The sequence below is a fragment of the Schistocerca cancellata genome, chromosome 1 (genome assembly GCF_023864275.1).
Source record: "Schistocerca cancellata isolate TAMUIC-IGC-003103 chromosome 1, iqSchCanc2.1, whole genome shotgun sequence".
In the NCBI taxonomy this organism is placed as follows: domain Eukaryota; kingdom Metazoa; phylum Arthropoda; class Insecta; order Orthoptera; family Acrididae; genus Schistocerca; species Schistocerca cancellata.
In genome coordinates this window covers 459,963,478-459,989,225 of record NC_064626.1, presented here as the reverse complement: position 1 = coordinate 459,989,225, position 25,748 = coordinate 459,963,478, and the positions used below count along the sequence as shown (strand labels likewise).

General features: G+C 36.2%; 1 protein-coding gene across 3 annotated transcripts in view; it reads left to right on the top strand.

Moving 5' to 3' along the window:
• The window catches only part of LOC126177010 (serine/threonine-protein kinase 3), a 334,707-nt gene extending 315,781 nt beyond the window's left edge, over positions 1-18,926 (top strand). For 2 of the 3 annotated variants that reach the window (XM_049924251.1, XM_049924233.1), the window contains 2 exons: positions 4,234-4,575; positions 18,426-18,926. In XM_049924251.1, coding sequence (XP_049780208.1) covers positions 4,234-4,575; positions 18,426-18,584 — 501 coding nt within the window. In that variant the 3' untranslated portion in view covers positions 18,585-18,926. The remainder of the gene's footprint in view (positions 1-4,233; positions 4,576-18,425) is intronic. The other variant, XM_049924242.1, reaches the window with a different exon arrangement.
• Positions 18,927-25,748: the final 6,822 nt, after the last annotated feature.

Sequence of the window (25,748 nt, the reverse complement as noted above, 5' to 3'; positions counted from 1 at the left end):
ACCTGCATTCTGACTTGCACCACAGGGTTTTTCGGCTTTGGGAGATTGAATGACGTAACAGTACGAACAATAAATTGCATGTTATTAAGGAGACTACGAATGTGGGAAGTCATCTATGCAGGCCTCTCACAGGGAGTCAGTTGTCCTCTGCTGGCTCTGCATTGGCCACACTTGGGTGACCCATGGTTACCTCTTGTCATGTGAAGACCCACCTCAGTGTTGGTGTGGCACCCGGTTGACAGTGGCACATATTCTGGTGCACTGTCTCACTCTGACTGCCCTGCGACTGGACTCATTGCTGTTAATTTTATCTGACAAAGCCTCATTGGCTGATTTAGTTTTACATTTTATTAATGAGAATGGGTTTTATCATTTGATCTAAGTTTTAGCACATGTACTTTGTCCCTCTGTGTCCAACCTAGTGCTTTTAAGGTGGAGGTTTTAATGTGTTGCAGAGTGGCTGGCTTCTTTTTATTCTTGTGGTCAGCCAGCCATGGTAATCTGCATTCTTGTTTTAATCTCTTCTACCTGTGTCTTGCATCTCTATGTGGTTTTCTTGTCCAATTTTGTACATTTTTACTGTTTGTTGCCCTTCTGTCATTTTTGTGGTTTTTTTCCTTTCTTCCAGCTGTGTTACGTATGTCTGGATTGTTTTACTCCCACCCTTGTGGAATTATTTTAATCAGAATTAGGGACCAATGACATAGCAGTTTGGTGCCTTCCTTCCTCTTTTAAACCAAGCAACCAACCATGTCCTTTGGCAGCATATTGTGTGAGTAGGCACAGTTAATAAGTTCATAACAGGGTGTGTGGTTTGAGAATGGGTGTGACAGCATGAAACTGATAACCACTGCAGCAAAATTTTATATCAGTGCAACTGACATGGAGCTGTTTCAGTTCCAAGGGCTAAATACAGTCAGTGAGAGCCCATTGGCATTGTCTTGAGAATTTCCAACCTATCAATCTGCGTAAGGAAATTGGAGATACATATGTGCATAGTTCTTGGAACTAAAATAGTTTTCAAGAAATTGTGGTGAAATTGATGCCAAGTGGAACTACATTTTGATGAACTTATTCTTGGCTCACCTGACCTGATCTTTTGAAGTTTTTCAAGTTATTCTCTGTAACTGTATCTATGGTGTTCCCATTAGAATTTTACTACCTTACATTGAAGACTAATAAGAAAGTGTAAGAGATGGGCCTTCTTACTTTCCAGTAGTTGCGGATCTACGTGAATGAGTGAACTAAGTATCTCTCCTTGTATCATTTCAATACTTGTAATTTTTCCTTGCTGATTGGGAAATGATACAGAACTTCTTCCTAGAGAGAGAGAGAGAGAGAGAGAGAGAGAGAGAGAGAGAGAGAGAGAGAGATACTTCTGATTAAAGCATACGAGAGACATCTGATATGTGTAGTGCAAAAGCTGACATGTTCTCCGCCAGCTTGTCATTTTATAATGGAAATATGAAACATTCTGAATGTCACCAGTGTGGCCCGGCTCTTTCAGAGCTATTGCGGCCTGGCTACCAGTGTGACCACTGCAATGCAAAACAATGGGTTTGGTATCCTGATGTCACGGCCTGGTGTGGCACATGTGGGTCTGATGCGTAGTGTTGACACACCTTAACTATACAATGCATGAAAATCTACTGCTTTCAGTCTCTGGTCTCTGAAAAAACAACAGAGTACTTCTCTCGAGACCATGTCGTGCACCCCTTTGGACAGCTGAAGTTTGCAGCTTTCCTTCAACAATGCTACAAATGGTCATTGTTTTTGTTCTGTTGTATTGGTGTATATGCAGCGTGCTAAGCTGATGTAAATCGCTGACAGCTGACCTGAAAATGAGTATCTTCAGTGTAGTTGAAACATTGTGTTGGGAAGTAAATTGTGGACAGGTTGCAGTCCCAAATCATCATCATCATTAGCACCTGCTGGTTTTTTGTCAGTATTCTGTTACAGCTTTGTGTGAGCACATATCATGAAAATAAGAATACAATATCATAGAGAAATGTAGTTTACTTCATTTATAATGATATGTCAGATGTCTTTGTGGCACAGACTGTGGTTCGAAATTGTAATTTTGTGCCCAACTTTAATTATACCCTTACTACTTATCCCTCCATCTGGATGAGCTACTAAAGCAGAGTGTATGTTTAATGCCTCATGATTTATCTTTTATATTCTTCCATTAAATTAAAGAAGTTATTGTATGGTTTGTAACATTACTTCAATATACTTAGTTAGTGTGGACAATAAGAGATCTCTGTATGGAGAGTGTAATTCAGCTTATTTGGACACATTTGTCAGAAGCAGTTGTCCCTTCTGATGTCTTACATAAGAAACGTTATTTAAATGTTATCAAACAGTGTGGTATCAGTGAGAGTTACCATCCACTGTCCAGGCACACAAAAGGAAATTGAACATTGTGGCTTAGTTTTCAATCCTGTGTTTCTGTTGAGTGTCTGTCTCAACATCCCCTTTTTCTTCACCGCTTCCTGTCTTTTGAACCACCAACCTACCTAATCATGTAAAAAGTTTATTAGGTTCAAAATGATGAAAATTATCTTTTACTTTAAGTGCACTATTGTAACTAATTCATAGTGTAGGGTCACTAAAAAGTTTGGACAAGAAAGATGGTAGAGTAAATACATTTTTTAGTACTTATCTCCTTCCGGCTCCCTGTCAGATTTACGGTTCAGTGAAAGAATGCTCATTGAAATTGTAGTGTCTAGGACGTATGTCTCAGGTTCTGTGTTTTGAAGATTTGACATGGTTAGTTATGTTGCGTATATCACTCCATTTATTTACTTCTTAACACACATACCAAAGATTTAATATTTCCACAACTTGAAATTTTATACTTTTTCACTGTAGGCTGTCACAGTATCTTCTCATTGCTCCACTATATAACACTTTAACTTTGGTCCATACTGATTTTGTAACAAAACAAACCTGCAATTTCGATCTAAATTTATATAGTCTGCTTCCTGTATTCTGCATCATGGCTGTGGATGACCAATTCTAAGTACTACTATATAAGGCTCATAGTGTGAAGTGCCAACTATGAACTGCTTTCCACTTGCCTGTTACAACATGCAACTCTTAATGCAGAGATATATACACAAAACTATGGGTGTACGAACTGGTTACAAAGTTATACATACAAACTGTGATACGTGCTGTGAGACTTATTTTTCTTTCAAAATTTATGATTTTATTTACTTTTGCTTATATTTGACATAGGATGACTAACTTTATGGGATTATCATATTCTTGCACTTTTTATCATAGAAAACATTCTTGTTAGCTTAAAAAAAGACCAAGAAACTGTAATAACTGAAAAGTGTATTAATGTATCAAGGTCTTCCGAAAAACCAAATAAGCGAGTATAACCGAACATAGGTAGTATCAGAAACATCAATAGAAGAATCGGTATTGATAGACTCTCTCTCTCTCTCTCTCTCTCTCTCTCTCTCTCTCTCTCTCTCTCTCTCTCTCTCTGTGAGTGAGTGAGTGAGTGAGTGAGTGAGTGAGTCTTTTAATGCCATTTCCTCTAATGAAGTTTCTGTTGCCATTTATGTTCAAATATATTGATTCATCACATGTATCTATTGTAGTGTACATTGATTGGAACTTGCTTATTGGAATCAAGCCTGCTATCCCTCCACGATATGCTCTCCCTTCTGTTGCCTCCATTACCAAATTGACAACATCTTTATGCCTCAGGATGTGTCTTACCAAGTGGTCCTTATTTTTAGTCAAGTTGTCCCCTAAATGTGTTACCTTTCCAATTTGATTCAGTACATGTTCATTAGTTACATGATGTGCCATAAAATTTTAAGCATTCCTATGTAGCTCCACACCTCAAATCCTTCTTTTTCTTCATGTGTGAAATGTTCGTTATCATGATCAGTATAATTATTACTACAGCTTAGAAAAAAACCATATGTAATCTCTGGGCATGCTGATGCACAGTTCCTTTTGTCCCTATCTTTTACCCTATAGATACATGAGAAACACACTTTTATGATTTCATATCTTAGAAAAAGCTATTTTTGTCTTCAAATTTGGTTGAGATTGTTTCTTGGAGAACATTATTCATAGGTATTTAATATAAAAGAGAGCAGTTTAAACTCAACAATGCTTGGACTTCACGGCCTATAAGAACCCAAATATTTTTTGACCTTTTTCTATTTGAGTTATTGTTTTAAAAATTTGAATTTTATGGTTAAGGGTGGTACTCAAGCAGTTGCTTCAACCCAGACATTGAACACTGGGGACGGAGTGCCTGCGGCCCTGCCTGTGGTGAGCGGCAGCTCTGTTTTGAACAACAACAACAGCCCACACCCGCAGACACAGCCTCAGCCTCCAGCGCAACCGCAGCTTTCTGCCGAGGAGAGGCAGCGTTTCCAGAGTCACCTCCAGCGCCAGTTAAACCAAATCTCTGGGGCAGGTGCAACTGGAATACTGCATCACACACCTGTGCCACCTCCAAATCCATTCCAGGTGCCACGACATCATCATGAAAACCAAGCAAAGTTCCAGAGGGCTTTCCAAGATGGAGACTTTGAGTTTGTAAGTACTAAAAGCTTCTTGACTGCTGGCAAGATGATTATAATGATAGCAGCATGAACATTTAATCAGCTTACCTTTTCTGGATATCTGAACAAAATTCAGCATTATAAGAAGTGAAATTCTGTGAAGCATAAGAGTGTATGTGGCACTGAAAATAAGTTTTGTTATTTATACATTATGCATGCAGGTAAAAATGCAGAATAATATTTTTAAAATATAGCCCAGTGGTCCAACAGAATTCTTATATGTTGTTCTTAAACAGCCATATTTATTTTAATTTATGTTCATTATTAATTCATTGTGCTTATGGAGAGCAAGATAGACCTCAGAAAACATATTTCAAAAGGAAAGTATAAGGTGATGTAAAACAAGCAGACCAGACCAGAAAATTAGTCATCCTAAGACTGTGGTAAACTGCCTCTGGCATTGATAATAGCCACAGTTTGGTGAGGAAGAGCATTCAGAAGCTTCTTCAGGTATGACACATCCAACTGAAGCCACTCATCATCCTGTAATTACCAAATTTTAGGTATGTTGATTGCTACATTTCACTTGCTGTTCAAAATAGTCCCAGACATTTTCTATGGGATTAAGATTATATAATTCAGCAGTCCAGTTCAGCAGTCCAGTCGAGGTGTGATGAGGTGCCTGTGTGTTTGTCAAACTAGGAATGTGTGCATGCAGCCCTGTGAATATGGCTGTAGTCCTCTGGAAAGACAGGAGTATCCACAGCATAAGCATCATCATGTAGGTGTAGAAGAAAAGGAAACTTATAGTCATCAGCTTTGTTGAAATAAACATCCTGATCGGTAGTAATGATAACCTAAATGAGATGGTTGAAGTCATGGTGCAAAAAATTCTTCCAAAATATCCCAGAAACCGCTTCCGGCCTGTGCTACATCCTTCATACGTAGCCTCATTGGCCCAGCTGTGCACTCAGTGCCTTGCCACTTCTGTAAAGAGACAAATTTGTGACTGGTCGGTGTACACTACATGCTTCTAGTCAGCTGCTGTCCAATTTCAGTAATGTTTCACCTGCTGAAATCATCCAGTTTTATATGCAGATGTGAACAATTAGCCTTTAGCAAGGTACCCAACTTCAAACGCTCATTGCATGCATTTGTTTCAGCAGATATCACTGGAAATTGGTTAAAATAAACAGTAGCAATTCCTGTTGGGTTTGAAATTGTCAGTGACAATGCAGAATAGCTGCTTTCTGCCATTCTGTTAGGTCTCCATGTCAGTCCATTTTACTGCACTGATACGTATAACTGACAGGCACATACACAATGCTTCACTGCCGTAATTGATGTCAGCAGTGGTGGTTCACATAATTGCCAGTACCAGTTCTACACTATCTACAATGCTCCAAAGTGACCAGTGTGATCTTTGAATGGGTGGCTAACATTTCGTCTAGTGAGTTTATTTGTGACAGTGTTTGAATGCATATTGATGTTGTGAACCGGAACAGATAGTTGTGATATGCCAACAACATTACTATGTACCACATACTGTAATTTTATATGCAGAAGCTATGATGTTGTTCAATGGTGTACTTTAAGACATTCAACCGATTTGCTGTTTTGCATTTTATGCACAATATTTGGACAACAGACCCAGTGGTCTTCTTCTTATGCTGCAAGTTGTGCTGTTGTGTGTACTCATTACCGGGAGATTGAGAACCCAGCCAGTGAGTACATGTAACAGGGAACTCGCAGTACTGAAAAAGATGATTGGATTGTTTGTTCAAACATTGTGTGTAAAATGAAAGGAAACAGCTCTACTGAACATCTGGAAACACCACTAATCAAACTTGCTGAGGAAACCGGAGAGGTAATACAGTATTGTTGCAAAGAAAGAACTGCAATTTAGGTGTCAGTCACAGTTGTGTATAGTGAAGTTGAACTTGCAAATAAGAAATAAATTACTATAGTTGCAGGTCAGCTGATGTTGGCATTACTGAAGTGACACGTCCTGTTACTGTCAAATATTTATATTTAATATAAATGTGACTATGAGAAAGGATAGATCAATATTTGTTTCAGTTATTGTGTGGGTATAGGGGAGGAACTAGCCCCACCAACTCCATAGTCATTTCACTTCTGTGCTGCAAGAGGTACAATACAGTGATTTTTGGAAGCATAAAAGTGACAGAAAACTGCTGAATTATGTACAAAGATTTATTGTTAAAATTGTTATTACTATATTAAAATCTTCATACCTCCAAAAACGTTGTGACATGGAAGAAATATATTTTTCAAAAATTTGTATAAACAACTTGATTTGTAGAATCAGAAAACAATATTCTCTGATTTAAGCTTTTTTTTCTTTGGTAATCTCAAGAAAGCTTTTGTAAAAATAGCTTTCTTACAATATTTCGTATTTCTCTATTAATGTGTCACAATCCATTGTGAATGTGTATGTCATTGCTAACTAAATGTTAAAATGAATTAGATGAAATGTCTTGAGGTATGCTGAAATTGTACTGCAGATATTCTTCAAATTGACTTTTTTTATAATTTTTGTTACGGTTTGTTTAAATATGTTTTTGTTGATAGAACTGACCAATTTCAGACCAAATGACCGATCCTGCAGAGCACAAAGGTAATTTTTTTCTGTTCAATTCTTCACCTAATGCTGCACACCAGTGCTGCTTGATGGCATGTCTTGTCTAGTGTGGCATGACATCTTGCTTAAGCATATAGCTGCTTGCTTTTAACCAGAGTGCATCTTAAAACTGCAGTTTGGTAAAGGGACATGCATGTACTGCTTCTGAATTTGCACATAGTTAATGCTGTTGCTTGTTTGCATATGCACTTGCTAATTTGCACTTTGTTTCTAGATAAATTGAGAAGGTGCAAATGTATGGTAAATTTTATTCTAGGCCTTGTAAAGACAGGAGAGGGAGGCATCAATACAAATTAGTTTTATTTAGTTTGCATTCCACTGTGTTTTCTCCACTGTTAAGTTTGTTGATTGGCATTCTAGGTTCAACTATTTCCGCCCCAAGACAGTGTCTCCTTATACCATTTTCCCTTCCCAAACAGTCTCACTGTACCACAATAGTTGTAACAGAACAGTAGCAACTGTGAGCACTGTATTGGAATTTCCTCAGAATTGTGGAACTGTGTTTGAAATTTTAAAAGTATCTGAATTACTGGTTTAGAAAAGGATTTTCAGTCTTTTGTTCATAACTCCATAATCTGTGACTTTCTTAAACCATATTTGTGCCCTTACATTGTAAATTCTTCTGTGAAATCTTACACATAATCAAATAGCACAAAGTATTCCATTTTCATAGTCTCCTTGAATTACTCATTCTCCTTGCAGGTGATAAAGTTTGTAGAATATTGTGCTGTGCTTTGTGTAGTGCCAGTTATGCACTGTAAAGATATTCTAATATTTTAAAACTTGTGTCCATTTCAGTGTCCCACACTTAGCAAAAAATTGGCTCATTCATATCAAATGGCTCATAGAATTGCAGTTACTGAGCGTTTTCCCCCACCAAGTCGGGTATGTACTGAATATTTTTGCGCCATAAGGGACATGGAATGTAACCATTACTTAGAAATTTAACACTTTGTAAAACTGTGTTAGTAATGGGTGACAGTCTGTGGCCAGTACATCCCAATTTTTTTGTACCTGGTTAGGTAAACTGTAAGTGGTTTGATCTCTCTCTCTCTCTCTCTCACACACACACACACACACACACACACACACACACACACACACACACACAGATATATTGTTTTGTTGCATGTGTAAATCTGGAATCCTCTCCATTAATGGTTGGTTTTATGGTAGTTAGTTGTCCTGTATGTACAGTTCTTTATTGAAATTTTTTTTGTATATATTGCACCAATAATCTTTAGGTATGTTGTCTCCCCCCACCCCATCTCTCTCTCTCTCTCTCTCTCTCTCTCTCTCTCTCTCTTTTTCTGCAAACAGATGTTAACTTATTGTACCTTCTTATTTACTATGTGTAAATAGCTAAATTTGCATGCTAGGGTGGGACTGTGAATTTTAGTAGTGACTTATCATGAGGACACCATGCAATGGTGTGTAGCTCATCTTCTGAAATAAAATATTTGCAACATTTTCAGTGAATTTCAGAAGAGGACTTAACAGTAAGTCTTTTTATTGTATATAGCACTTCTTTTTTGCATCTCTCCAATGATATATAAGTAATATTCAAGCTATTATTTGACCTTACATATTCTGCTACCAGCATTATTTTTCTAATGTCCACTTTGTCTCCGTTGTTAGAATTTTTCTTCATGGTGTTGTGGAGAGCATTTCAGTAATATTTATGAATCAGTAATTAATGTCCCTAATTTTAATCAGATCCATTAGATGTTTGCAGTGTTATGTTGTAAACATGACATGGCCTGTCTAAATATTCTCTTCATAAATATCTTTTCTTACCTGGTTTCTTTATGCTGACAACTGAAAACTTGATGTTTGAAAATGTTTTGACTATTGAGTGATCACTGGTAGTTTTTTTTTTATTGTACCTTTGGTATTATTAATATTGTGTGCTGCTCCCATGACAGCTAATGCATTTGTTTGAGAACACATATAATATTGTAATTATGTTTCTCAAGACATTTTTAACTTTAAAGTTTACACCTTACAGTAAAGTGTCACTATATTTGTTCATGTTGTTAACGTACATACATAGTTGTGTTGATAGAATTATTTGTGAATGTGAATGGTGAAGTTTGTGCTACATTTACACGATACACAGTCTCTCTCTCTCTCTCTCTCTCTCTCTCGTGTATTGCTTCAGTTTGTTTCCACTTATTTCATTAGCAGGTTAACCAATAACTGATCTACAATTCGTTTTGTATACTATTACTGAGAGAGTTACTGCTTTTTATTCAATATTGCTAATGATGGCATCCTTTCCATAATGTGGGTTCCTCATGTACCATTATGGAATCTTGATAATGATGTTCCAGTCTTGGTACAACCATTGATGAGGTAGTGTTCCCTGCAGATTCCACATTTAGCAGGCTATATACATTCTTTATTAGTGCAGCCAAATTGTTGCAGTTTCTCAACACCATTCTGAGCTATCTTGTGACAAGTAGGCTGGAAGCCCTTCATTGACTTTTTAGTGAAATTGTGATAGTTTTTGTTGTGTAAGCAATAAAATAGTTCAGTAAACCAAGAATACTTGTCTTTTCTTTTAAAATATTTTGAAAGTAACTTTTGCAACCTCAACATTTGCTTTGCCACAAAGCTGGTTACAAGAATGATGTTGCATACAAGAATGGAGTCTGACTAGTGCATGACTCTTCGTGTATAAATTCCAAGCTATTTAGGCAATGGAGTCCATTCACTGCCAGAGTTACAGTGAAAATTGGCTCTAAGGACAACTGTTTCTGCTAGCTTAATATTCTTGATTCCATTCAAATAATTTTTTGGAACAGATTTAACTCATACAATTCTTCTTCTTCTTCTTCTTCTACTACTACTACTACTACTACTACTACTACTACGTCTCATTCTTGCATCTTTCCTTCAAATATATATTGTAATAATTATTTCTGACACCTCGTATGTCTCAAGTTGTCTCCTTCTCTTATATTGCTTTCTTGTGTGATGAATGACCTCAGTATTTGATATTTCGCATACCAGGATATGTAGAAAAGATACAGCACAAAAACTTTTCAAAGGTCTTAGTTTGTTGCTCAATACATGAGTCCAAGATTAAACTTCCTCACCCATAAAGGAGAACAGGTAACATGTAGTCATGAACCTTACTGGTTCTCAGTTGTAAAGTGAGGTTTGACATAATCAAGATTTTTTCTAGTGTGTTCAGTTGTGGATTTTATCTCTCACTTGGAGTTAAATTGTGTGTCCAGAATGATACATTAGTATGTGAAAGACACCTGTTCAACTGTGTTAGCATTTATTGACAGATGTTTTTGGATTTCGCTCTTTAGAGCATTGTCTGATATTGATTTTGGAAAAGTTACCAGCTAGGTCAACTTCTCACTGTGCTGAACTAGGCAATTTATTATGCATTGAAGTGTAAGTAGCTCATCTGCAATGACAGTCATCTACAAATATTGTATTACTGATATTTTCCCATGGATTGTGATCTCTGCACAATCTTCCATCAGTGCTTTCTTAAAAATTGCTTCAGAATAAATGTTTAACAAAAGAGAAGATAGGATACAGCCTTGACGAACACATATCATGATTATGGACATCGTTGAAGTTCCTTGATCAGTTGTGGCTTCTGTTACGTTTTTGTAATAAAAAAGATGGGTTTGACATCCACATTCATACTTTTGCGGTGTTGTACCAATATATTTAATGGAAAAAAGTGCCTCAGATGTGTCAATCTTTTTTTTGAAAATTGAATTGACTCTGATGCATGAGAGATTCATATTTCTTACATATTCATGTGTGTGTGATTTTTCATCATTCTGAGATAAATTAAACTTCAGTGATCGCAACTTTTCTCAGTGTATTCCAATGATAAAATCTTCTCGTGTGATCAGCAGAGTGGCGTCACTGTATTGCTGCAACATTTCAGTGAGTTTCATCCTATCATCTTCAGGTGAAGTGATGGGTACAGAACTCACTGAAAAGTAGCGACAAGGCTGATCACTCGAGAAGATTTTATCACACGAGTTAAATTTCTTTGGTAGTGGTATGAAAATTGGTTGGAACCAGTCAGAGGGCATTACTCCTGATGTCTTGGCATAGTTGAATAATGATGTCAAGATGTTGAAGATGATAGTCTTATTTTATCATTAATTTAAAAACATCAGCATAAATACCCTCTGTAACTGTGGCTTTACAATTCTCTTGAAGTTTGACAGTGTTTACAACTTCTTTATTTGCTATTTCAGAGCCAGTTGCATTTCTTATCAGGTAAAAGAGAAACATCTGTTTTATTTTTGAAGAAAATTTCATTGTATTCTTCCATCTTTTGAGCTGATCTGTTGTGCTGACAATGTCATTTATCAGATTTGGCCATATTGTTTCTGCCAAAGACCACTAAGCTCTTTCAGCTTCTTATGCATGTTGAAAGATGCGATTTTCTTTACATTTATCTGACATCCGCATTTTTTGAACTGCTCTGCACTTTCCTGGTGCAGATTTTTGTAATAACGTATACTGAATGTAATCTTCCGTTTTGTATTTCCTTTCTTCATTCATATACTATGTGACAATAAGTATCTGGATACTCCAGTGTAATGCAGAATTGACTAGTATATATCATGAGAGATAGGGAGTATTGTGTTGCCAATAGAGAAACAGTAACAGCTGAATGAGGTGATCATGAGAGCTCAATGTCTTTGGCATGGACTTGTCATTGCATATCACCTGAGCAACAACCCATCAGACACATTTCAGCCTTTCCAAAGCTGCTCACATCACCTGTTGATGTGGTTGTGGTGTGAAAATGTGAAGGAGAACCACAGCTAAACCAAGACCAGGTTGACCTCATGTCCTGATGGACAGGGATCGTGAAGCATTGCAGAGGATGGAAGGCATCTTGTGTTAGTTCCAAAGTGCTGCCAGCAGTACAGCTAGCTTAGTGACTTAGTTAGCACATTGAATGTGTGTAGAGAGTCAAAAATAATGGGATACAGTGGTTGAACAGCTCCTCATAAGCCATGTATATCTGTAGTCAGTGCTAAGTGACACTACTTCTGGTGGTATAAAGAGTGCCACCACTAGACAATGGTTTGCAGGGACCGAGTGATTTGGAGGTATGACTCACATTATACCTGTGACAATCTGACACAAGGGTTTGGGTTTGGCAAATGCCTGGAGAACATTACTTGTCATTGTGTGTAGGATCAACAGGGAAGTATTGTTGGGGTCATATTACAGTATGGGGATGTTTTCTTGGTTAGGGTGTGGTTCCTATATCACACATAAGGAAATGCTAAGCGCAGATGGATAGACAGACAGATTTTACAGCTTTGTGTATTGCCTACAGTAGAATAACAGTGAGATGATGATTGTTTGTGTCAGCATGGCAGCCTGTCATAAAGCAGCAACTGTGAGGCAATGTTTTTGGATAGTAACATTCCTGAAATGGGCTAGCTTGCCCAGAGACCCAACCTGAACCCTGTTGTTGCTGCTGCTGATGCTGCTTCCAATAAATATTCTGGAAATAAGACATACTATCTGCGTTTAGTTTCCAGGTGGACATTGCTTTTGTTGGTCCAGTAGTTTGTTATTTTCATCTTTTCTTTCCTCTTCAGTTATTTCTTGTAGGTACACTAGTGTTTTAATAATTGTGTGTGTGGGTGATTGGGCACTCCTTGTAGTTTTTTGAAAGTGACGCCTTTTGAAATTCAATACTACTAGATTGTATTTACTATTAACATCGGCACCATAATGTATTTTCACAGATGTCCCATATTTCTTCAGGTAATGTTTAATCAAAAGGAAATCAGTCTGGTTTCTGAAAACACTTTCTTTGTTGTTGGAAAGTTACGTCCATGTGTATAATTGTCTACAAGGGAGACCTAAGAGGAAACATTGGAAACAAATAGATCACGTTCCACACAAAAATGTACCAATTTCTCCTCTCAGGTTTCATTCAACTAGACTATTTTGACAACAGTATTACTTTCAGCTCCAGCCCTATTTTTGAGGTACAGTCACCCAAACTAGTGTTCTCCTCCCCTTCCTTACAAGTTTTGTTGCTTTTTAAGGTGTTGTAAATCACAAGCATTTGACATTTCCATCCCACATTGAAAAGCAAGCCTCTTAGAAAGTTCTTAATTCAAGTGTTGTCAGTGTACAGCTTATGTAGCCAGGAATTGCATTTCATGAACTATCTCAAATACAACTTGTAAGACTTTTTCCTCATTCTTCCTTAAATGTCGATATCATCTGTCCATATTGGACAGTGTCTGTATTTGGACAATGTATCTCTCTGCCAGCAATGTTTCTGATTCTAATTACTCGTCCATCCTTTTCAGTTTGATGTGTGCACTGTACTAAGTGGCACCTGTCTTAATAACATCAAGCATCATGTTAATTTCTAATAGTTTGCTTGTTTTCAGTATTATATTATGAAATGATATTAAGGCACAAAATTGTTCCCAGAGAACACAAAATGTCAGCTCAGCGTAGTACGGCAATCCTGGCAGTAGAGACTCCTATGTTTCTGCTCCTTAGATGATCTTTATTCAAAATCATCTTAAAATTGTTCTTAGAAAGTGGGAATCCATAATGGCTATTACAAGAGATTTATTTTGAAAAAGCTCAGAAAAAAATGACACGACTGTTTCCTTGTAAAAATGAGCAGGGTGCTTTTCTTGGAAAATTCATGTGAAAGATGCATGAATGCATGAGACTCCTCTAAATCATCATCTCCCCCCCCCCCCCCCCCCTCCCGACCCCCTACTCTCGTGAAAATGGAAAATTTAGTTGGGGTAATGTGTAGGAATCATAATTCCAAAAATAGGGTGCTTGTACTTGTTGATGCATTTTAGTTACTTATGAGTTACAGTTACCATCATTATTTTATTGTTGCTCTCAGTTCATTATAACTGTATAATCGGTGGTGGAAGGAGGAGTGTTCATCTCAAGGGAAATATTGTAAATTCTTAACTCTTTATTATTCCTGTGCTACGTATTTTGAAAGTGCAGTTAATATGTTTTGTTCCTCAGAAGATAGTAATTGTTTAGTTTTACTTTTTTATGTATTTATTTAGTTTTGTTAATCAGTGGCTGCAAGAGAGCGCACTTACACCTCCCCCCTTTCCTCCTTTTCCCCGTTTCTCCTGCCCCTTGATAAGTTTCTTTGGATGCCCATGTGTACAGGTATAGGTAAAGCAGAAGTGTAGGTTTCTAACATGAAGCTAGGAATGTTAAAAGGCAAATAGCAGTAAATAAAAGCATACATGATAAACTTATGAATTGTTTAGGAATTACTCAGGGATGACTCACCGAAATGCAGAAGCGCATGGGAGAGTGAAAAGGCTTCTGTGGGCTAGCTAAAAGTGCAGGTAGAGGTGGTAGGTGGCACACGGCTGGGCAAGCGATTTCACAGACTAGTGCTTAGCTAGCTGCATACAACTAGCTGACACAAATTGTGGGGAGGGGGGGGGGGGGGGGTACTAGGGTAGGGATGGCATACAGCACATCCTTTGCTCTTGTAACCTCCCTAGTGGGATGGGGGGAGGGTTGTTTAAAATGTTGATAGCATAGTTTGGCAGGGGGAAGTACAAGAAAGGTAAGAGTCTTTGTAAGCTATTTTCAGATGAAGTAAAGAGAATACCTATTTTTTTAAATCTAATTTTTGACTTTGCAAATTATTTTGTGAAACTTTCTGAGAAACTGAGTTTGATACAGGGTGATCAGTTGTTAATGTAACCGGTTTTGCAGTGAGCGGGCGGCTGGTGAGGCTGTGTGCTTTGTCCATGGTATGGGTGACAGGAGGTTTGCAGTACAGTATGGTTTGTTGCGTAAGTGTTCCTAACATGTACAAGATAAACAGTTAAAAAGAAAAGTAATTACTTATGTATGTAAAAGGAGATGCTGGAACAACCACCATTTGTTGATAAAGTATTTCTGGTAACTGTTTATGAAATTGCTCATTACACTCTGAAGTTCCTTCTGAGATATGGCAGTAATTTCTTGATAAATTTTCTTTTTCTTTTAATGCCGTCCCCTGCCACCAAGATAAAAATCACAGGGGTTTAAATTAGGGGGAAAAAATGAGCTATATGTTGTTACGTTGGCAGCGATAACTCTTATCTTGACAAGCATCTTGAATTTCCTGTAATGAGAAGTTGCCTATATGTGCTATCACAGAGTCCAGCTGAAAAGTTGCAAAATTGCATTCTCCCTCTGTTAAAAGATGATAAAAAAAGGCTGCAAATTGTTTTCCATACCTCTCACTATTAATTATTTCCTGGAAAAAAAATAGTGCCTATCATTCTCTCACTGCTAATAGCACATCGCACTGTTGTTTTTTGATCTTGCAGGCACTCCTCGATTACTACATTCACCTTTTCAGAACTCCAGCAATGTTTATTTTGTGAATTAACATACCACTGAGATGAAACTATCATTTGCCCAAAAACAAGCTTAAGATTACGATCAATTTCTGTGTTGTGGACCATATTCAAAATCCATTCACAAAACTGCAGTCTTTTTGCAGGATCATCTTGTTTAAGCTCTTGCACTGTAGTTATTTGATACAGCTTTAACTTTATAGCCATTTGAACAGAGCCATAGGAAATTCCCGTTTACTCAGAAAGATATGGAACTGATTTTGCAGGAGACCTTTCCGGAGTGTGTCCAACGCTACCCATAGTTTCTTGATAGAATGCTGTATGTGGTTGTCTGTGTTGTCTGTCAAGAAAACTTCCTGATTCATGAAATTTATTTATCAATTGCCAATCTATGAATCAACTCTGATTAGGAGATTGAACATCATGAACTGCACATGAATATTTTGTGGAGAGTGGAACAGTTGTATGTCCTCATTTCACTTGAAACACTTTCACTCAGTACACTGTATTGTGTCGCCTAACAAGCATATGCAGCTTGTACAAGGTTTCTGTTTTCTACACACTCAAAGGTCTTGCAATGGAGGGGAAACACACTCCTCACCCCAATACTGCCAGTGGAAGATAAAATCCCCACCAGGCGGGTGTATTAAAGATTGATCACCCTGTAGAAAAATTGTTAGTCTTCAGTTGATGGCTGAACAGGCAGGTCATTGTCATTAGTTTTAAGTCATTATTAGCAGCTAATAAATGGTAATAATTCTTTTTACTTCAGTGGCATATCACTTCAATATGAGGTACCACAGAACAGAATTAAAATTAGCTAACCCATTTCACCTTTAGGGAGATTGGTGGAGAGCAATCTTTCCATTTAAGTAGTTGTGTTTGTCTTTACTTCTGAAAGCAAATGTAACATTCACTGAGCTTTGAATAAAATGCAGCAGTCACATTCAGTTTATTAAACTTCACTTGTGTGCAGGGATTTTTACTCCCATTGAATAGAGCATTTTTATTTTTATTTTAACTAGCTGATGCTATAAGGGTAATTCCAGTAATTTATGTATCAAGTATCAAATCACTGGAAAATTATAGGTCAGTTCCAACTATGTATATTTCATGTTAACAATTTATGATTAATGAAAGCTGAACAAATTGGAAAGGTGTACCCTGCATCTTTGTTTCAAAAATGTTCAAGTATAGTAGAGTTCTCTTTTTTGTCAGTGCAAATTCTGATTTCCTACACTTCTCAAGTAAAATTCCTGTTACTGTAAATCAAGCTAATATTTATTACCATGCTACCAGATTTTTAAGTGTCTCCTCTAGGTTGCCAGTCTATGTATCTTCTGTAACTGTCCTGGTATCACACCAGGAATCTTGTTTTATTTAAACATATTTTTCTAATTAGCTACATAGAAATGTGAACATTCTTACCACTTGGCTTGAAAAGAAGAACACTTTACAGTGATATTTTAATGTCAAACATTTTTCACCTAAAATTTATAGGCAGTTTAGGAAGTAAAGCCAGTAGATTAAAGAAATCTTTTAATCTCATATGCAAACGCTTAGTTTCATTAATTTATGTGCTATTATGGCCATATTATCTTTCCAGTTTACAAGTGTCAACAAGTCTATATGGGTTATTTAAAGTCTATTTCATGCAGTTCAGAAGTATGTGACTTTCAAAAATGTGCAGTTTCTGTGCTGCCCATGACATGTATCTGAAACAAGTTTTATTTGAGACTAGAGACTTCGATGAGTGGAATTATTAGAAGTAAATCTTTTGCTTTGTCAGAAGAGTAAGAATAAAGTGTGGAAACATGATTATTATAGGAAACAATTTCGTTTGTTTCACAAAGGGCAAATTATATGTTCTAGGCACTAAGAAGTGTATGTTTAGGTTATTTTTGCACACAGGGACATAGCAAACTATTCAGTAGTTCATTCTTGGTTTGATTAACACTTTGATATTACTTCTGTATAAAATGTATTATTTCAGTGTGCAATTAAAAGTTCTGTTGAGTGGTAAAAAATGTATTTTTTTAATGTACTTGCTTGCTTCATGATTCAAACTGCAATGTTCGAACATTGATTTCCCAATCATTGTTGTTAATTTGTGCTGTTTATGGTTACATATGGGCATTTGTAAGAAATTGAAGAAGTTATGGGATATTAAGGAGACTGAAATATAATCTTTACTTGGCTATTACCATCGTTAAACGACCTTGTTGTTCACAGCAACGTCTAGCATTAGGTACCTAATATCTCAACCGTTGTTACCAAAACATCTATTCTTTTGCTCTTACTGCACTTTAAGTAGATTCTCTAATTCAGGTCATTTGGCTTTCTCCATCTATTGGTATGATACATTCCAATTGCAGTCTGAACTTACCATGCCTGTGCTTGTTTGCTTATCTGCTAAAACTAAAATTACTTGTTTCCATCAGCTCATGCAACCTAATTAAAACACTATATTATGCTGCCTTGAACTTATTTTCTGCTATTTTAAATTAGTAGTAGTCCATATTGTATGTTCGATTTTGCCATCCCTTCTGAAGAAATCTTCTGCATGTTTCAAATTCGCTGCATGAGTGTTGAATTTTCTGTTTTTAAATGCTTTATTTTGGCTTGAGCTGTAGATATGCCTCTTTGTTTGCACCTGCACACTTAAGTTTTAAGAGTTTACAACAGACAACTGGTGCCTTGAAAAGTCAGCTTTTTCCTTTCAGTAAGTATCTTATTACTGTTTCTATACTTTTAGGTATTATCTATTAATAGTTATTAAATCAGTGTGTGTGCATATGTATTACTAAAATTCACAACTACAGTATGGATTGTTTGATGTTACAGCTTAAGTTCCTAAGCTATGAGGACCTGCAGACCAGAATGGCGAATTTGGATTCTGAAATGGAAAGGGAAATTGATGAACTTCGCAGGAGATATCAAAGTAAACGACAGCCTATTTTAGATGCTATGGACCAGAAAAGAAAAAGGCAGCAAAATTTCTAAGAGTGGTTTGTGTACACAAAGCAGTGTTTCAGGTGATATCGTTCACTTGAGTGAAATGGGGAAGAAAGGCTTTTTACTCACATTGAGACTAACTTGACACATCTGAAAGTGAGAGAAAGTAAGATGTTACTAGGACAGAATGTGAAGTTACTGTAAGAAATAAGTGCATCATTATGGATATATTACATTCTGTGTTATATCATCTGGCAGTTTGACCCCATTAACGATAGGCCACACTGAATAAAAAAAATTGAAAAAAAAAAAAAATCCTTCAGATGCAACCTCAGTTCCTAATGCATAACAGATGTGATACTATTTCAGTAACACCCTCTCCTCCACTTTAATCCCTTCATCTTCCTGTTGAACTGTTACAACACTAAAATTACTATGGCTGTAGTAGCAATGATAGTAATATCAGGAGCAATGACTACAGCATAGCAGTAAGATTTTTATTTTTCATTTTGTCATATTTTGAATATTTGTTAAATCTTTGGATGAAAATGATAATCTAAAACAAAAGGCAGTTTTTCATTGATGCACTTCATTTTTAGTAATTATTTCAGTATAGGGGAGAATTACCAGTATTTTTCCTGTACTTGACAGTGTTTGTTGTGCATGTGGAACATCTTGTTGATTAAAGTGTTCAAACTGTAAATGAACAACTTATTGTAGACTTTGAGAGTTCTCTGTTGAGATTCTAAACCTGTACTTCTGTGTAGGGAGAACATTCAGTCTTTCATCTGGAAGTGGGGTCATTTACTTTGTGAAATGTTGCGAAGTTGTAGTTCAAGAGAGAAACTTTGTTATGGGTTAAAACTGAGAAATGTTGTAACCTGCCTTTTTAAAATATTTCTTCGACATGTATAGAGATTAGTGTGTGTAAAATACGAGAACTGCATTTTAATACGTGCCTGTTTTGCAGGTTTTTGTGCCTGTTCACAGTTGACTTAGTGTCCTATTTTTTTATATGGATTAACATGGTTCTGATGTGTTCTGCAAATACCCCTGTAGTTTCATCAGACAGAGTCCATAGCAAAAGATTTTAAGTCCAAAACATTAGATATCAGTCACTTAATCTTGTACCTGGACTTGCCTCACAAATACAGTGCTACTCCAAATTTTATTCTTTAAATTTATCATGTAAAAATTTAAATTTATTGTGGTGCTCAGTAACCATAAGTAATAATATGGTTGATGTAGTGGTTAGGTATTGTGATAGTGATGTGAAAACTCAGCAATAATGGTTTCATAAAATACCATACCAGTACATACCCCATTGTTTCTATGCAGTGGGGATTGTTTAATAGGAAGACACAGCATCCTCCTGTTAACCTGTAATGTAAATGTGAAAGACTTAAATTATGAAATGATGAACTGCATGATTAGCATATTAGCTGTCATTGCTACTTTGATTTTTCTTACCTAATCAGAAACAGCATGATGTGTAATGTGTCATTTGGCAGAAACTTAATCATTTCATTATTAAATGAATGAAGTTATTTCACATATTTTGAAAAAAATTATATAGGTAACATCAATATGGAACTTTTGGATGCTGTGCAGACAAATACCTGTTGCCACAAATCTGGATGTCACATCATTCAAATAATTAAAAAAAGTTTTATGGGTATTGGGTGAACTGCCTCAGGACCTGAGTTATGTAAATAGTATTTGAAGACTGGTTAACCTCTATAGTAATGTGGCAATAGGTTGCTTGCCCTGTAGAGAATGATATAATAGTTCTTTTAAAATCACACAATAGAAAAGAGAAACCAATATTTTCGACAAGTGTCTATAGATTGCCATATTTCTTATCCCACTTTTTATAATGTATAGCACAAGACAGCATGAAAAAGTTGTGTGTGTGTGGTGAGAGAGAGAGAGAGAGAGAGAGAGAGAGAGCACATGACTTACCTATAGATCATAACAAGCATTTGAGAGTTAGTATCTTGGCCACTATATTTTACAGTTATTTCTGTATGGATTATTTTATGGACTTGAAATGATAATAGTCCATATTGTAAAGTAGTTGTTCTTTTCACAGTGACTTTACTTCTTAACATGTGATGTAAAGTTACTCTTGGTTGTATTGTAAGGCCTCAAGAAATTGTTGAAGTTTGGGTTACATTTTTAATATTTTTTGTCTTTTAGATACTGCATTTTTGAGCCACAAGGGCATGGTCTACTAACGTTGAAGACAGTGATTGTTACTTCACCTTTCACCCTTATGTGAAACAAACTAGCTGAAGTGATTTAAAGTTTCGTGACTAGCTTGCAAGTAGCTGCTCATGTATTGAATAATGCTGAGGCTGGAAACTTTTATCAGCTTTAATTCCTGTAGCCTCCTGTCACTTGATTCCCACATACTTATAGATTATGTTGTATTTCCATATAAGCTATCTCATAATGCACATTTGAATTTTTGTGGGTAAGTGCTGGGAGAAATACATAGGTGAATGTGTTGCCAACGGTGAAAATAAGAACTGCTTTCACCAATATATAAATAGAACAGTTTTTTGTAAAAATTAAGCACAGTAAGCAGTTTATTCTGGTGGGCAGGTAATACGAGACATTTGTGCAGAGATCCTTATATCACCACCTCAGTGACACATTGTTTTTAAATGTCAGCCTATGATATTATTTTACTTTTACATGCTTATCAGCTATACATTCATATTATTACACTTTTAGTTAGCTTTACACTTTACTCTTTCCCACTTCAGTTTGCCGTCGTGTTTGACAGTGTTGCTAGATATATTAGTGTGCAGATGCAAGCTTATTGCTTACTCCCAATGGCAGGACAACTGTAGTGGTAGTGGTGGTGGTGATTTATAATTTGAGAGAGTGGGAAAAATTGAGTGAGGTAGTTAATGAGACTTGGGAGAGAGGGTAGAGGTATCTTCAGTTTTCTGGCACCTTCACTGCATTAACTGTAACACTCAATAATAGTTTTAAATATTGACTGCATAAGCTCTGTACTACATGTTAGATATATGAAAGTTAAGTGAAATGAGTACTGTAAAAGTGACAGCCAAAAATAGTTTATTACATTTAAACAGTGCATAAATTTTAATTTGTTAATGAATTTCATCATCTTGGCACAAATTTTTTGTCGAATATGAAAATTGTAGGGATCAATTCAACAGTGCAGTTACTGATGTGTCTTCTAAGAGCATATTAATCTGATGTTAGTAGATGGATGGTGGCTGATTCACCAAAGAATATGGGAGGAAATGATTCTCCTAGCCTTGATGGATTTAGAAATACTGCTACGCTGTTGCCAAATACATCATCACTGAGAAGTGTACTGAAGTATGATTTACCTCAGAATATGCAAGTATAACATTGTGTGGTCTACATAAAATACTTTCTGATTGGACTTGACACTTCGAAGTGAGGCTTCATTAGCTTTTTCATTTTTTTTCTTTTCTTGTACTTCTCTTGTTGTGATCTGCAGGTGATTTGATTTGAACTACAATGTCCCTAAAAAATTTCCTCAGGATTGTAAGTGTTACACTGAACCTGAGAGCAGCCTTAGATGTACAACAATCATCATAGAGTATGCCCTCAGATGTGCTTTAATTTCATTGTGTGTGTGTGTGTGTGTGTGTGTGTGTGTGTGTGTGTGTGTGTGTGTGTGTGTGTGTGTGTAGTACATTTGGAAAAATCCACTTTGTGTGTGTATCCATTTTAATTCTTTGTAACAAATTATTTGAACTGATTACAAAATACATTTACCTGGCAAAATATTCCAGTGTACCAGAATCTCCAGAGTAATATCGTTATTAACAGCAGTAGAAGTTAAATAGCCTTAAAACAAAATGTTCAGGGCTGTATTTATTTAAAAAGTTGTTTTCATGTTATGATCTATTAAAATATTGTAAGTAAAAGAATTTATAACCTCATATTCTCTAGTTATATTATTTTATATTAATTACATTTCAGTATCAGGTTATTTTCGTTAGCAGCAAAAATTGGAAAAATCTGGTGACATAAATTATCATTATTTGTGACTTATTGAAATGAAATGTACAAGATGTTGTATAGTGTGGTATCAGAATCTCAATTTCTGTGTACCATATGTGAACACAGTCTGGGAAATGCATTGAAGCCACAGTCTTAATACACTAGTGTGTACAAATTACACTTTGGCATGAACTTGTGATACTACTACATGATGATATCATTTAAACAATGTGTTCCTGCTCATTTATGTCAGAAAATCATGTAAGTTCATACAAACATCATGAATAATGTACAGTGTAATATTGGGAGTGTGAATATTTGTAGAATAACTCTGTGGACTGTTCTAAGGTATGTCAGATTTGTTAATTGTTTTTAAACAAGTGTGTTTCATAAGCATTAGGTTCTGTAAACAACACATTTTATTACTTTGTGGAAGTAAAGTGGTTTAATCTTTTTCCAAAAGAGAGTAGGACACATCTTAAAAACTGTGGTGCAATATATTTATTTTAATAAAGAAATGTATCATGCTGTTAACATTTTTGGAAGCAAGTGGGCCCATTACATTTTAATTGCCCCAAAGCTGCATACCAATTATTTCAAGGAAATAAAATATTTTCTGACAATTGTAGATACAGTGGCTTTGTTGTAGTGTCTGACAGCACGACCATCTGTTATCTTAATGTGTGCCATTCTAGTATAATAGAAAGCTCAAGAAAACATTTATCATGAAAAGTTATCAGGATTTTTGTTGTGAATTGATCAGTTGAGAAGTAACAGGTATTTGTATTATAGTTGTAAGAAAAATTGTATGTAATTAACAAGTACTGTCATGTATAAAAATATCATTCAGTTGATGATTACTTCTCAATTGTAAATACATCACAAATGGGCTTTTAATTTTGCATCAAGCCTGTTGTGGGAGTGCAACTTAAAGCTCAAATTGTTCATTAAATTTGACACAGGTATTCTTTCTCCTCTGTGGGAGTGACTATGTGACACAATTACTTGTAAATAAGAATTTTTTAAAAAATATATTATTTCAAATGTTTTTTGGTTATTTGATTCACAGTTCAGAAAAATCTGAAAAATGGAAATGGACGGAAGAAATTAAAATTAGGGAATATTGAGGGGAAGAACCACTGTTGATTCCTCTGAAATACGCTGTGTACTTCTTCAGGAGACAGGTGATGCACAGTCTCATGGGTTCCAGTTGCATCAGTGTAGGAGTATACAGCTATTCCTGAAAACACAGTTCATTATTACACTCCAACTCGTGAAATAGTAGCATAAAACATCACATGCTATAAAATGATTTGTTGTTAATGACTGGCAGAATCTAATTGATTAAACATATGCAAATCTAAAAATATCAGAATTTTTGAAAAACATATTTTTGAAATGCACCGTTTAGAAGTGGAAAACAGAGTATAATGCTATACATTAAAGCATTTTCTGGTAACAAGTTCAGTGCTGCTTTTATCAGATTTGACATCACACCGGTAAAATGTTCCTGAAGATTTGTCCTTTCTCCCCCTTCTCACCCAGATAGCACAGTAAGCCGGTTTCAAACTTGTTTCCAGCTGTAAAGTTCAAGTATATAAGCTTGATCAAAGCTGGAATATTCAAGCCTGTTAACTGGATTCTAGCTTGAAATAAACATCAAAGTTGGCAGAGTTCAAGCTATATTTCAAGCTTGACTTATCAAGCTTGGCTCCAGCTGTATCTACACACGTGGAATACAGCCTGGTATTTACAGCTTGTTTTAAGCTATATAAATATTAATCTGAATTTATTGAACCTAATTAATTACGTTACGTAATATTTAACATTTGTAACATTAACGTACCGAACTGTTTTCTAGTATAAAACAAACTTGTCAACGAACCACAACCATTAACGCGCGTCACAAAGGTAAAATGGCCGTAAACGTAACTTTACGTTACGTAATATTTAACATTTGTAACATTAACGTACCGAACTGTTTTCTAGTATAAAACAAACTTGTCAACAAACCACAACCATTAACGCGCGTCACAAAGGTAAAATGGCCGTAAACATAGCAAGGCTCAGAAAAGTAAATAAAATAAGATAAAACAGAACTGGAGACAGCCACACTCAAACCAAACTCCGCGCCGTCATGACGTCACACACGACAACACCCTTACGTCACGGCTTATAAACGTTTGTGGCGCTTCCCGTGGACGTCTATGGAAGCTATGCTGCGCGCGCATCTGCTGTACAGCCTTCCAGGGAAATTACAGTTTATTTCAAGCTTGGGAAAATTATTTTAATTCAAGCTAAATTTTTACAGCTTGATGTAAACTGTGTAACAGGTTGATTTTTCAATCTTGAATTTTCAACTGAACCTAAACTCAATACCCACCTTGAAACAAGCTGTGTAACAGGTTGATTTTTCAATCTTGAATTTTCAACTGAACGTAAACTCAATATCCACCTTGAAATAAGCTTGAGTGCTAGCTGGGCACTTCTCTTTCCAAGGCAGTGCATTGTCAACACTCAAAATTCTGCCTAAAAAAATGTAGTTCATTTAGAATTTTAACTTCTTGATGTTAAGCATGTTTGAACCTAGACAAGTGAGAAGGATCCTAAATACTGGGTGTTTCAAAAAGAACTTCACAAGTTTAAAAATTCATATAAATTTATTGAAAGAAGATAAAGAGCTGGGTTTAGTGATATTTACCTTAAACTAAAGAAGTTATATGTGGCTTCCATTGGTTATCATGCACACATCCCATCAGAAGTAAATTTCTTCCCAAACTCACAGTAGCACTGCAGGTGTAACTTGCTCAGTGGTGGCATAAATTCTTGGTCTAAGTTCAGGTAGAAAAAGCTAGCACAGGAGGTACAAACACTTTATCCATGATGAATCCCCATTAAGAGAGAGAGAGAGAGAGAGAGAGAGAGGTCAGCTCTAGGGAACGTGGGGGCCATGCAATTGGCGTGTCATGGGTGAATCCATTGACCTGTAAAGCGGTTAGTGAGACCCTGTTTCTACAAAACATTTATGCCACTCATAAATTGTAGGCCTACTAGGAGGATCTTTAGCATACTTGGTGTAAAAATTACACGGAACTGTTGTCGCTGACTTTGATTCTTCAAACCAAAACGAACGGCTAGCACGCTTGTGTTCAGTGAAGGCAGCCATCTTTAAAGCAAACTACCCCTAGGGGTCCTTAC